The sequence below is a fragment of the Eublepharis macularius genome, chromosome 12 (assembly GCF_028583425.1).
Source record: "Eublepharis macularius isolate TG4126 chromosome 12, MPM_Emac_v1.0, whole genome shotgun sequence".
NCBI classification, from domain to species: domain Eukaryota; kingdom Metazoa; phylum Chordata; class Lepidosauria; order Squamata; family Eublepharidae; genus Eublepharis; species Eublepharis macularius.
The window spans coordinates 48606531-48619470 of NC_072801.1; the positions used below are offsets into that span (position 1 = coordinate 48606531).

Genomic DNA, 12940 nt, shown 5'->3' on the forward strand with positions numbered 1-12940 from the left:
AACTTACAACAAACATACCTGAGAAAAAGAACCGCTTTCCTTTAACATGGATGACTGACAGTGGATCAGCCTGCAAACCAAAGTCTTTTCTTGATTAAGGTGTGCAAGTTTCATGACTTTGAATGGTTTTTAATTTCAAAATGGATGCTGGGTGATGATGCCATCACCCAGTGCCAACCTGCAAACCAGTCTGCCTCAATCGAGGTATGCAGGTTCTCTGATTGAGATGAACAGTGTTCAGTTTCAAGAACAGGGCTTCTGTAAGCAAAATGGTGAGTGGGTGACGGAAGAAGCTCTTACTAGTGATCACAAAGTCAAGGTGCTGGCTGTGCTCCAAATCCTACTTTGATAGATACAAGTGCTCAGAGTACTGTTCCATTTATAAGACTCACAGGGAGGGGAGGACTTGGAAATTTTTCTTTTTTATTCTTTCCCTTCTTCCTAATTGTTTCCTTGTTGAAGTATTGACAAGACCCATGCATTCTCTATCATCTGCCACATTTGCTTCCCTGGACTCAGACTGCTACAAGCCAAGGGGACATACCTGCAGGACAGTTAGATCAAATGCCACATCAACACAAGTTGTGTCTTATTAGGGTGTCTACAAATGTACCACTGAGTGAGCGGCAAAGACTGTTCAGATGATCTCTGAAGAGATTTGTTTCTCCAAGGTGATTAGTTAAAATATAAAGCCTGGTCCTGCAGATTTTCAGTGTGGTAAAGCATGAACAAGGACGTTCTCCCTGAGGAGGATGCACGTTGGGTGGTAGAGCTAACATCTATCAACTTCCAATGATCAAAGTAATTATATATATTTAAATTTGAGACTTTATTTTTAAGTCAAAGAAAAATGGACATACATATAAAAGTACAAGCTATTTGAAAAGATTTAAAAAACAGTTCACAGTCTGCAAGACAGGAGACTAATCTGAAATTCAGCTTCCTGCTATATATGCTTGGAATGCAAATGAGAGATATTGGCCATACCGCATTACCAGATCACCCCCCCCCCCGGGGCAATTAGAAAGAGTTTTTGGGAAACTTTTTTTTCCTGCCTAGGCTAATTAAAAGTTCTTGTTCCCCCCACACTCACATTCTAAGCACCACTGACAATAACACATTAAATGAGCATGTTGACCGAGATACTGGCCATTTCCACACACGTTGAATAATGCACTTTCAATGCACTTTCACAATCCTTTTGAAGTGGATTTTTTGTTCCACACATGGAAAATCAGTTTCAAATGTTCACTAAAGAGTATTGAAAGTGGATTATCCAACGTGTGTGGAAGCAGCCACTATTTTCTTATTTTCACTTTTAACACCTGCCACTTCTTTACTTGGTGGCGATGGGGGATCCAACGGCTCCCTTTCTTGTCCCTTGGAATGGAGGGTTTATCAACTGAACAGACAGCCTGCAAGGCTGTATACCACCTCCAACAATGCATGCAGTAGTTGCCCCCCCGTTTCTAAAATATTTGTCATAACTGCATCAGGAACCACTAGATTTTTAGGTACCCAGACAGTTGCCTAGCTGGTTTCTATGGCTGGGCCAGCCCTGGCCAGAACACATGCTGCAGCATTCACTACAATGGGATGAATCTCTTCTACTGATCATCTGAGGAGTAGCAATTGCTAGTTCACCTGGAACTTTTCCCTATGTATTGTGGTCTACTCCCGGCCCCACGTGCGACAGCAGAACATAACAAGCAGATTTCTCTCAAACATGGCATAGTCACATGGATTGTTAAGGGGTTTCCTGTATGCCCACAGATGTTCCCTGGCTGTACATTCCTTGATATGTGCCACAGAGTCTAGTTACAGTGGACTTGGTGGTACAACAGTAAGGCCGCTTGTCCTCCTCCTGCTCCATATCTGTTGCAGCATTGTGGAGGCGCTGGTGGCGGGCAAGGTGAGAGCTACGGCTGAAGCGTTTGTGACACTGTGGGCAGGAGTAGGGCCGTTCACCTGTGTGGGTGCGCTGATGCTCCAGGAGCCGTGCACTTTCACAAAAACACTTGCCACACTGGACGCAAGCATAAGGCTTCTGGCCGGTATGGAGGCGACGGTGTTGAGCCAGGTTGGAACTCCAGGAGAAGCGCTTACCACAGCAGTCGCAAGCATAGGGGCGCTCGCCAGTGTGCATGCGCTGGTGCTGTCGCAGGTTGGACAGCTGTGTGAAGGCCTTGGGGCAGTCCGCACACCGATAAGGCTTTTCCCCTGAGTGCATTCCTAAGTGGCGCATCAAGTGCGAACTTTGGCCAAACCCTTTTCCACACTCCATACACTTGTATGGCTTCTGGCCTTCGACAGCAGATACGGGGACGGGTTTGGCAGGCAGAGTCAGTGAGAAGTCTCCAACTCCCATCCTACCATGACTCCGTTCTGAAACACGACTCTGCCGCTTGGTCCCTTCAGATGCATCTTGTGGCAACATCTTTTTGGCAGTGGGTGTTTCCTTCTCACATTCCCTCCTGAAATCTGTTTAGACAACATCATCAGGATATCTCAAATGAGGATGCAGTAACAAGACATACGAATTAGGAACAGGACATGCAGATTACTCACACAATTGCATACAGAGACTGCTTCACCTGTTTCTAAGTTACAGTAGGCTAGGTTTGTACACAGCCACTCACCTGGCAACCTGTAGCAAACAGGCAGTATCTTCCGACAGCCAGGGAGAGATACTTTTGCATATGGAAAGAAAAATGCACCCAATCACCACTTACCTGTTGCCATCAGTGTGCCACAAAGAACGGTATGTGTGGGCAGGCCAGCTTTTTAAGCAATTAACTTTTGTGGTCTTAACTGCAAGGCTTGGTGGTGGTGGAGAGTGCCCTCCAGTCAGGGTTGACTTATGGTGACCCCTGGTGGGGGTTTTATGGCAAGAAACTAGAAGAGGTGGGTTGCCATTGCCTGCGTCTGTAAACCCGGTCTTCATGGGCAGTCTCCCATCCAATTACTAACTAAGGCTGACCCTGCTTAGCTTCTGAGATCTGACAAGATCAGGCTCTCCTGGGCTATCCAGGTCAGGGCAACTGCAAGGCTTACTCAAGTAAAACAATGAAATTCACTAGCAGATTTGAAACCATCAAACTGTCTGAATAGAGACTACGAGTAAGTTGCTCACTGCTGAAGCAAATTCTTCCTCTTTAGAGGTTCATGCGTACTATTTATCTTGTATTGTCAATTCATTGCCAGTTGGTTGACTCCTCTCCTCATCTTTTGACTGGATCTCTTTTTGTATTCTGCACTGTGATGACCTTTAAAGCAATAAGATGTCTGGGGCTGGGATTCTTGATTTACCACAAGGATCAACCAGCCCACCATTTAAGTCCAATATCAGAGGCCCTACTCTTCTGAGGTAAGAAAAGTGGCAACCAGGGACAGGGCCTTTTCTGTAGTGATGCCTCAAATGTGGAATGCCCTCCCAAAAGCAATTTATAACAACAACATTTGATTTATATACTCTCTTCAGGACAAATTAATGCCACACTCAGAGCGATTTTCAAAGTATGTCATTATTATCCTTTCAACAATCACCCTGTGAGGTGGGTGGGACTGAGAGAGCTCTGAGAGAGCTGTGACTGACCCAAGGTCACTCATTTGGTTTCAAGTGGAGGAGTGGGGAATCAAACCCAGTTCTCCAGATTAGAGTCCTGCCACTCTTAACCACTACACCAAACTGGCTGAGTTATTTGCTTGCTAACCTTAAGATGTCAAGGGAAGACCTTTTTCATTGTCTGTGCATTTTTGTTGTGTCTTTTCTCTTTGTGCCTTTAACATCACAAGTTGTCTCAAGCAGTTTGTGGAGAGAGTGGCAAACTAATACTTAAATAACATACAGTGCCATCCTAAGCAGACTTCAGTGGACTCAGCCTAGGATTGTAATGTAAATATCTCAGATTGCTGGGCCTTTTGCCCTTGCCTAGTAATAACATTCTGCCATCTCAAGAAGTTGAAGGGGCCATCTACTGAACCAGACCATTGGTCAGTATTGAGCTGTCAACAGCTTTCCAAAGCCTCAGGTAGAGGTCTTTTTCATCACCTGCTACCTGATCATTTTAATTGGAGATGCCAAGGATTGAACATGGAATCCTCCGCATGCCAAGCACATGCTCTGCCACTGAACCAGGGCTCTTTGCCATGGCCCTTTCTCTGTGAAACACACACTTTTCTTTGCACTCTGTTTATATACCTTTGCCTATTGAATTTTACACCTTATGCACCTGACAAAGTAGGCTTAGCCATACTGAACCTGTGGACATTTTTATAATTTCGAGAACAAGTAATAGAACACCGTAACAAAATGGCTGCTTTGTGAAGATGAGTGGGACCAGTTACAAAACAGCTACCGTGACTATGGATCCAAGCATATAATATGAGAACAGAAATGTTAAGAGGCTGCTGTTTCATTTATTTAGCCTCCTCCAATACCTCTGCTAGGGGGAAACTACCATCGAGATATTTCATCTGCTTTCCCATTTCAGATGTGGATGTGAAAGGCGGTCTCTGAGAGACAGCTCCACAGCAGCTGCATTCTGAGATATATGGGGCTGGGGAGACAATAGACCCTTCATAAGCAGTACAGGAGATTCACATGTTTGGAGCACCCGGAGCCCAGGAGGACTTACCCAGAGAAATGACATCCATTCTAAGACTGAAGTCCCTGCATCACCGAGGCTCATGGGACCTTGCCTAAGAGGGAGGCAAGAATACAGAGAATTAAGTTTGCATCCGGCTGTAGAGTCTGCTTTCATGCCAAAGCTATACAATATTAACAATACGTTGAGATAATCTCATTCCAAATCCCCAAAATATCCCACACTGCCCTTTCCCCCCTCCACCTCACACCAATTTAAATCTCAGCCATAAATTACACCTCCTTTCTCTAGCTTTTTAAGCTAGAGATGCTTTCATTGTCTCCTAAGAATGTAAAAACTGCTTTGCTGGATCAGATCAATATCCGTCTAGCTCAGTTCCACAGCAACGAGCCAGATGCTTCTGGAATCTTTCACTCAAGGAACATCAGTTGGGGTCATCCCATTGGATGCCCTTGCATCTGTGTGCCCCATCCTTCTGGCTGAGGGCTAAAATTGTAGAACCAGCCAGTTTGTAGAACATGCTAGAAGTTTAATAGTGGGCAGTGGGAGAAAAACAATATTGGATAAAGGTTCTATGAGGAGATTCTATGCACTATGCAGTCTGTGTATTATGAGATTCTGTTCTGCGAGGCTCTCTAAACCTATGCAGTATCTTCTACTGATATTGGTGCAGCAAAACACCCTTTTTGATAAAAAAAAAATCTGGAACAGTGTTCTTCTGAGCTTGTGCAGGGTGTCTCTCTTATCAGCAAGCACTGCTGTCTCTCATGTATCCTGAACTCTGAGAGGCATTTCCTGCTAAACAGGAGGAAGATACATTTCACACGCTTGCTCTCAGGATTAATTAATCTGCTAAATCAGTAATACAAGGATGGGAATCCCTACTTCACCCAGCTTTATATGTGAGGAGGAGGAGGAGAAGCCCCCAATGAATACAGCAGGGTGATTAACAGAGATCAGGTTATAAGGAAATCTGTTAAATAGTCATTATATGTCACAAAGAGATGGAAGATATGGGATCTTGGATAGTGAGTTCAGGGCATTACTGAATGGAGAAGAGGGTTTCTACCCCATCCTGATAGAAGGGGGGCTCACAGATCGGGTGGGGGAAGGGCACTAACCAGTGTTTTATTTCTAAAAGGAGATGCAGGACTCACACGCCTATTTTGAAGTTATCCTGTTTCCTTGAAAATACTACTCCGTTCCTCCCCCCCCCCCCCGCCCAGTTCCTCTCATGGAGTGCTGCCAGGTACCTATGGATACTCAGTGATATGGCTACCAAACTCAAGGCGAGGCCTGGTATTCTTCCGGAATTACAACTGATCTCCAGACTCCAGAGATCAGATCCCTGAGAGGAAATGTCAGCTTGAGAGGGTAAACTGTAACGGTATCATCCTCCCATCATGTTCCCTCCCCTCTCCTGACACTGCCCATAAATCTCCAGGAATTTACCAAGCTGGAGTTGACAACCCTGCTCAGTGATGGAGAGAAAAGAAATGATACTTTGCACTTGCTCAGAAGGATGTTTATTTTGAGCATTGCTTTAGATTGAGCAATGGTTTTGAAAACAGTTTCCAGTTATGAGGAACATTGAAAAAACTGGGAGCTCTCTTCATTGAATAATCACAGCTGGAGAGGATGGAAGTTTGGATTGCAAGCACGCGTGCACGCACCCATCCCTTGAGAGTGAAGAGGAGATGCCCAGACATACACATGCAGAAAGAGGGAAGCTTCCCTGCCCAGCCATTCACCCCCTTGCCACCTGGGCAGTGCACCCTGCAGAATCTTCCCTTCTAACCTCACCCTCTGCTCAAAGCTGGGCTGAAGTGGCACCCCCTTGCTCCAGCAGCAGGGGGCACCTGGACTTGGATCCTGCTCAAGGAAGGGAAGGAGGCATGAGTGACGATGGGAGGGGCAGGCAGGGGAGAGAAGAAAGGAATAGAAACATCTGCTGCCTAGTCTTGCCACCAGGCAGCTGCTCTGAGTCGCATACAAGGACCCGGCGTGCAATACTCCATGGTTTTAACCCCTTCCTTCCTACCAGAACAATTTCCCAGTGCCATGAACTACATTTTCTTGCGTGAGGAAATGGTTTTTCTGTTCAGATTCATGCCAGTTTAGAGTTCTGGGATTCATGGCAGACTGAAAATCAACAGGTGCAGCTTTTGTCTGTCATTGCAACTTAATGAGAGCTATGCCAGTTGAATTAGTTTAGACAAGGGGAAGAGCCTGCACGATGCAGCAGTTAAGAGTGGTCATACTTGATCTTGGAGACTCAGGTTCGAATCTCCACTCTTCTGTCATGGAAGCTCATTGCATGACTGTCAGCCAGTCACACACTTTCAGCCTAACCTACCTCACAGGATTGTTGTGATGATAAAATGCAGGAGAAGGATGTAAGCCAAGGAGAAAGGAGGGGCATAAATGAAGTAACTAGATAAATAAAAAGGAGCATATGTGTGGAGCTGGGCTGCCTTTCCAGAGATCCAGAGGGTTCTTGTCACTTTAAGAGTTTCTCTGTTTATATTTTTATGTTCACTGCCTTGAAGACCCAGGTTAGGCAGAAAGCGGCATTAGAATATTTTAAATAATAATAATGGTGCCCCTTGTACGAAATTAATGCTTGGATGCCAGTAAAGGGAGCTGTAGTACCCATCCATGCTCAGATAGGATATTACATGATAAGTCTTGTTCACAGAATCAGCAAGTTTTATGCTTGAAGCAAAGATGATTACAGAAGAAATCTATATGCAATTAACAGGGCAATCCTAAACAAAGTTACATTCTTCTAGGTTCATTGCAGTCAATGGATTTAGAAAGGTTTAGCTCTGCCTAGGAATGCACTGTACAGCTAGGATTAAAGGTGCAACTTCCATTGCTGGAAGGAGAGTGCATCATTTTTCTTTGGAAACGGTGGGATGGAGAAGAAACACTGGTCTGCATGGTGGCCTGAATTACAGTTATGTTCCCTGGGATATAATGCATCACAGAGAATATTCTTACCCAGGCAGCCTTTATGGTTCCTCCTGCCCAGCATATTTTTTTCGGAAGCAAGTAAAACAGCAGCTTTACCAGCTGTTGATTAAAAATAACTACACAAGAACAAATCCATGCACCTTTTTGAACTTTAATACACTTTGAATGAAGCCATGGAGATTACAAGGTGAGGTTTTAACGTGAAACTGGTGGATGAAGAACTCTAAATGCCTGCTGATCAGAGGAGGTGGGTAGAAAGAGTACTTAAAATGATGGCAAGTTCCTGTAATTGGAGTGGTAACTTATCTAATTGCCATCTAGACTACAGAAACCAAAACAGACTTTCCTCTTACGGCTTGAGCTTTGCTAGCCATGATCCAGTGGCAGTAACAATAAATATGCTGTCCATCCATAACTGAACAAAGAGATGTAGGCTTGCCAGTTCCATCCCAGAGATCCTGCTTAAAAGTTCTGAGACAGTAACTGCTAGAGCCAATCCTAAGATGAGATATACCCTTCTAAGTCCACTGACGTGACATCAATGGGTTGGATCCAGATCTCCATTGATCCTTCCTTCCTGCTGCAGCCCCCTCATATCTCTGCTCAGGGTCCCCTATCCCCCACAAGTAGCATTTTGAGATCTTTGGGCTGCAGTGGAGAGGGGGGACAGTGTTCTGCTGATGGAAAATTTAGCCTAGCTCACAGCTGAGGACTGCATGGTACATCTCCCAAACTGTTCCTCCCCTAGTTTCTGGATCCATCCTTCTCTCTCACCTGCCGAGATGAAACTGGACTTGCTGTGGAAGATGCAGAAGGGAAGTGGGCAAAGGAATCAAGGCAGAAGTGCTGTGGCTGCATCCTCTCCCACTTCTTTGGCACTGATAGGTGTTCCAGGGTAACAATCAGGTAACCTTGAGAGGGACAGCCTTGCTGTGCAGGAGTGGCCTGTTCTCCATATTTAAAAAACAAGAATCATCTTGCTCAATAAGGGACAAAAATGTTATGATTATGTATTATATTTCTATTCCCATCCAAAAATACGGCCTCTGCAGCGGCTGCAGAGGAGAAAAAGTCGCTAGTTACACTCACTGACCCTTTACTGAGTTACATGGATCTTTCCACATTAGAGTAGGAGAATGTAAAAAAAAAAAAAAGTAAAATGCCACCAGTGACTGCATGGGCATTATTCAGTGTCTGTGAAACTGTCACATTAACATTTCAAACAGCTCTCCAAATTGCTAGCTACAAGGACATATTTCCAGTCACAATATACAGGGGTTGAATTGCTTGGCAAATGCAAAATGCCCAAGCAGAAGTGCTTTCTGGAGAAAACATACTAGATCTCATGCAACAAGTGAGCATCAACTGTTGCATCCAGAAAGCCCTAATTCCATACTAGGGGGAGAGGGGGTGGCACTCCATCATATACACAAAACTGCAAGTTAATAGTGTTCTGAGCCCCCCGCTTGCTTCCACGAGGCTCTTAAAAAGCAAAGTGCTAACCATCTCTTTCTGTCTCTGGCCAGAATCCGTCCACTGAAGAGTGTTTTAGAAGCTGCTGAGAGAAAGCTGGAAGGTCGTGAATCCAAAGGTTAGCTTGTCAAGGCACCTTTTGGGGCAAGAATACGGAGTCCGACGACCTTAACGTCCAAGTAAATTTGACCTTTTGTACTTTCTTTTGGGAAGTTGGGAAGGGCTTAGGGCCCTTGTACATCTACTGACCCCTATCATTCTTAGGAGTCCCAACTCTCCTTTGTTTAAAATGAGTCCGTCAACAGTTCCACGCTTTCTCACAGTTTACCTATAATAATGCATGCAGATTAAGGCAAAATATGCGCATTTGCATACATTCTTTTTAAAAAAAAACAAAACAGTATTGTTACAAAATCTGGTTGCTGAATTTTGGATTTCCAGGTGAAGCATTCTAAACATAAGCAGTTCCTCCTTCCATGTTGGTTTGCTTTTAATAGTAAAAGAAGAACTTTTGATGGGAATTGGCAAGTGGGTTTGAGGTCCAACCTTCTTAGGGCGGGCACTTGTAAGATCTCTCAAGGGCCACTATATGGACTTTCTGATGTGTGCTGAGGCCTGACCTCTGACGAAAACTTTTCCCACACTCCATGCAGCGATACGGCTTCTCCCCTGAGTGGATTCTCTGATGGATAGTAAGGTGGGAGCTAACGCTGAAGGTCTTCCCACACTCGTCGCATTTATAAGGCCTTTCCCCTGTGTGGATTCTCTGGTGCAGGATGAGGGTAGAACTCTGGCTGAACCTTTTCCCGCAAACCTGGCATTCGTAAGGCTTCTCTCCTGTGTGGATTCTCTGGTGCTTGGTCAGGTGGGAACTCACCGAAAAGCTCTTCCCACAGTCAGTGCACTTGTAGGGTTTTTCCCCTGTGTGGATGCGGCGGTGGAGGACAAGGGTCGAGCTCTGGCTGAATCTTTTCCCGCAGTCGTTACACACATACGGTTTCTCACCTGTGTGGGTTCTCCTGTGAATGGTGAGGTGGGAACTCACTCCAAAACTTTTCCCACAATCAGAGCACGAATAGAGCTTATCACTGGAACGGGGAACTCTTTGGGGTTGTCCGACGCTCTGCTGAGCTTGGGCGATCCTCTGCTGAGCTTCGGAGAGGGTCTGCTGTGCGAGGGACAGACTCTGCTCAGCTTGGGTGAGGCTCTGTTGAGCTTGGGTGAGGCTCTCCCCACATTGGACACACAGATTCTGGCTGGGCCCCATGTATACTCTTGGGGGGATGCTTGGGTTGTCTTTAGGCATGGGGGGAGGGAGCTTGGGCCATCCTTTCCCTGCATCCTCACCTTGATGCCCACCTGGACCCAAGTAAAGGGAGCCTTCAGGCCGTCCAGGTAACTGCTTGGGCGCCTGTGTGGCCTCGGCACTTCCGGGCTGAGGATTTGGGTTCATGTTTCCTCCGTCTGTCAAAGGAAAGAGAGTAAAGCCAGTGTGGGGACACGTATGCTTGATTTTTAAAAAATAATATTTGATAGTTGAATGGATACTTTACCTGGTTGATTTCTTGATTTAAGCAGTGCAACCCACCCAGCACTCTTTGGCTGGGATGGATCAGAAATCGAAAGAAAGCCCAATTGCTGATGGCGCAACTCCGAGAACAATGTTTCCCTAAGGAGGGCTGCACTAGGAAGGCCAGCCCTGTGGTGCGGTGCCAAAAGCCATGAGTTAGACCATGAGTTGGCTGCATCCGAGGCCAACAGCTAGCTTCTCATTCTTGACATTCTGTGGTGCAGAGCTATTACGGGGCACTCTTTGGGGTGACCACAGCCTCTGAATGGTGTGAGCATTTCTGAAATGTACGGTTGCTGAATACACAGGGACAGGAGATTTGCTCCTCATCTCTCCTTCCCCACTGCATCCCCAAATGGTATAACCTTAAGGCTTCAGTCTCTGCAGACTTTATAATAAATAGGTGTCCTGATACATTTTATTGGAGAGAATTTTGCTGGCACAGAAGGATGAGGGCTTCTAGGTTTCACAGGAACGCTTCTATCTGATCAAGAATTCTGTGGATCCTAAAAGTTTGTACGTTTGCAAACCAGCAGAAATGGCTGCCATTATCAGCATGCTGGTTTTGTAATTCTCTGGAGTCTTGATACAACCACAGCTAACTTTTTTGGAGGAAAAAAATAAAACAAATGAAAAGGCCTTACCTAGTGAGAGCAGGGTCCCATAATTGTCCTGCACAATGTCCCTGTAGACGGGTCTCTGGCACGGGTCCAGAAGAGCCCACTGTATCTCAGCAAGATACATCAGTCACTTCTGCAGAAAGCCCCTGAAAAAGTAAGTGTCCCCTGCTCAGAATCCAACACCAGTCCTGTACCCCGTGTTCAAGGCCGATCTTTTCTCTTACAATGCGGCCTGCCTTTGTTCCCCCGAACTCAAAGCCCTTTGAGCTGGCTCTCCCTTCTCCATAGCAGTTCTTCTGTATACCCCACCAACATCTTGTCCACAGCAAGTCTTGTGCATGTTGAAGGGCTGCAGAGATTCAACAGGTGAAGCTTTTCTTGACTCAGTAGGACGGAGGAAGCTTCACCCGCTGGACTTCCGAGCTCTGCCGGGAAAACGGCCATCTCCTTTCCTGCTCTTTCCCACCTCTCAATCCAGCCCTACGCCCAGCTTTGCTCCAGGACCCTTCCCTCCCTCCCGGCATGGAGGGGGTGACCCCGGCTTTGCAATTTACAAGAGGCGCAAGGCGCATGGGGGAGGGGAGGGGGCCTCGGTTGCGTCATTGCCACGCATGGCTGTCAGGATCGGGGCTGCTTTGGCTGGCGATGAAGTTGCCCGGCTGTGTTTTCCTGGACTTTGGCTGATGCCCAACACCCCGATCGGCCGGAGTTACCTGCCGCCTCTGGCTTCAGGACCAGGTCCCTGGGGAGCCGCAAACACCTCGGACTCTCTTCCTTTAATAATGGTAATGATAATAATGATAATGATAATAATAATAATAATAACAAGCGAGGATGGGGCTCGGGGGCTGGAGCGCTCCGCACCCAGGGCTCCTTTCCGGCGCCAGTCGCTCCGGCTGAGCTGCAGCTACGAAGGCAGAAGAAGCCAGAGCAACAGCAAGGCTCTGACCTGGGAAGTTCAGCCCCCAAAAATCGTCAGCAGCGGCGGTGGCGAAGGGGAAAGAAGAAGGAAAAATACAAGCACGGGAACAGACTCGGCCTTCTTTTTTTTTTGACAATAGCCAGAGCCCTCTAGCGGCATCGCGCTTCCCTTTTGCACGTTTGCGCGAGCCGGCTCCCGGGCCAGGGCGCGAGGCCTCTGGTGTGTGTGTGTGTGAGAGAGAGACCTCCTTCTGCACCGGCCAGTTTCGCCAGTTTCGTTGCTATACCGGTTTCAACTTTCCGGACATTATTGTCTTTTCCAGAGAGTCTTGTCTTCTCATGATGCGACCAAAGTGCCGTAGCCTCAGTTTTGCCATTTTCGCTTGTAGGGAGAATTCAGGCTTGATTTGATGTAGAACCTACTTACTTGTCTTTTTGGCCGTCCCAGCTCCACATTTCCTAAGGACACCCAAATGGTCGGTCTGGGCAAAAGTCCTGTTTGTGCTGTGCGGAGTACTGCTGGAAGGTGGCAGGCAGACCGGTTGAAACAGCCAGGGCCAGACGTCCGTTTGGTGGGTCTCTGGCATTTAGAAACTGGAAGGAAAATTGCCAACTCTGGGTTTGAAAATTCCAGGAGATGTGAGCACAGAGCTTGGGGAGGGGACGAAGCTCAACAGGGATGGGAGGCCATAGAGTCCACTCTCTGAAGCTGCCATATCCTCCCAGGGAACTGATCTCTTTAGTGTGGAGATCAATTGTAATTTCAGGAGAAC

General features: G+C 46.6%; 2 protein-coding genes across 2 annotated transcripts; both read right to left on the minus strand.

The window, feature by feature from the left end:
• Positions 1–1747: 1747 nt before the first annotated feature.
• Positions 1748–2437, minus strand: LOC129339115 (zinc finger protein 22-like). Its single transcript, XM_054993719.1, has one exon. It carries the CDS (start codon positions 2435–2437, stop codon positions 1748–1750), a length of 690 nt encoding a protein of 229 aa, XP_054849694.1.
• Positions 2438–7731: 5294 nt separating this feature from the next.
• LOC129338647 (zinc finger protein 3-like) lies at positions 7732–12161 on the minus strand. Its single transcript, XM_054993038.1, has 3 exons — positions 11960–12161; positions 11271–11392; positions 7732–10520 (listed from the first exon to the last, which is right to left on the minus strand). The coding sequence occupies exons 2-3, from the start codon at positions 11368–11370 to the stop codon at positions 9607–9609; spliced, it is 1014 nt and encodes a 337-aa protein (XP_054849013.1). The 5' UTR covers positions 11371–11392; positions 11960–12161; the 3' UTR covers positions 7732–9606.
• Between the last annotated feature and the right edge of the window lie 779 nt (positions 12162–12940).

Excerpts from the sequence above, each read along its gene's own strand:
- LOC129339115 (XM_054993719.1), bottom strand. The coding sequence starts at position 2,437 with ATGTTGCCACAAGATGCATCTGAAGGGACCAAGCGGCAGAGTCGTGTT.
- LOC129338647 (XM_054993038.1), bottom strand. The coding sequence starts at position 11,370 with ATGTATCTTGCTGAGATACAGTGGGCTCTTCTGGACCCGTGCCAGAGA. Across the intron at positions 10,521-11,270 it reads TGGGACCCTGCTCTCACTAG|ACGGAGGAAACATGAACCCA; the intron begins GTAAGGCCTTTT and ends TTCCTTTGACAG.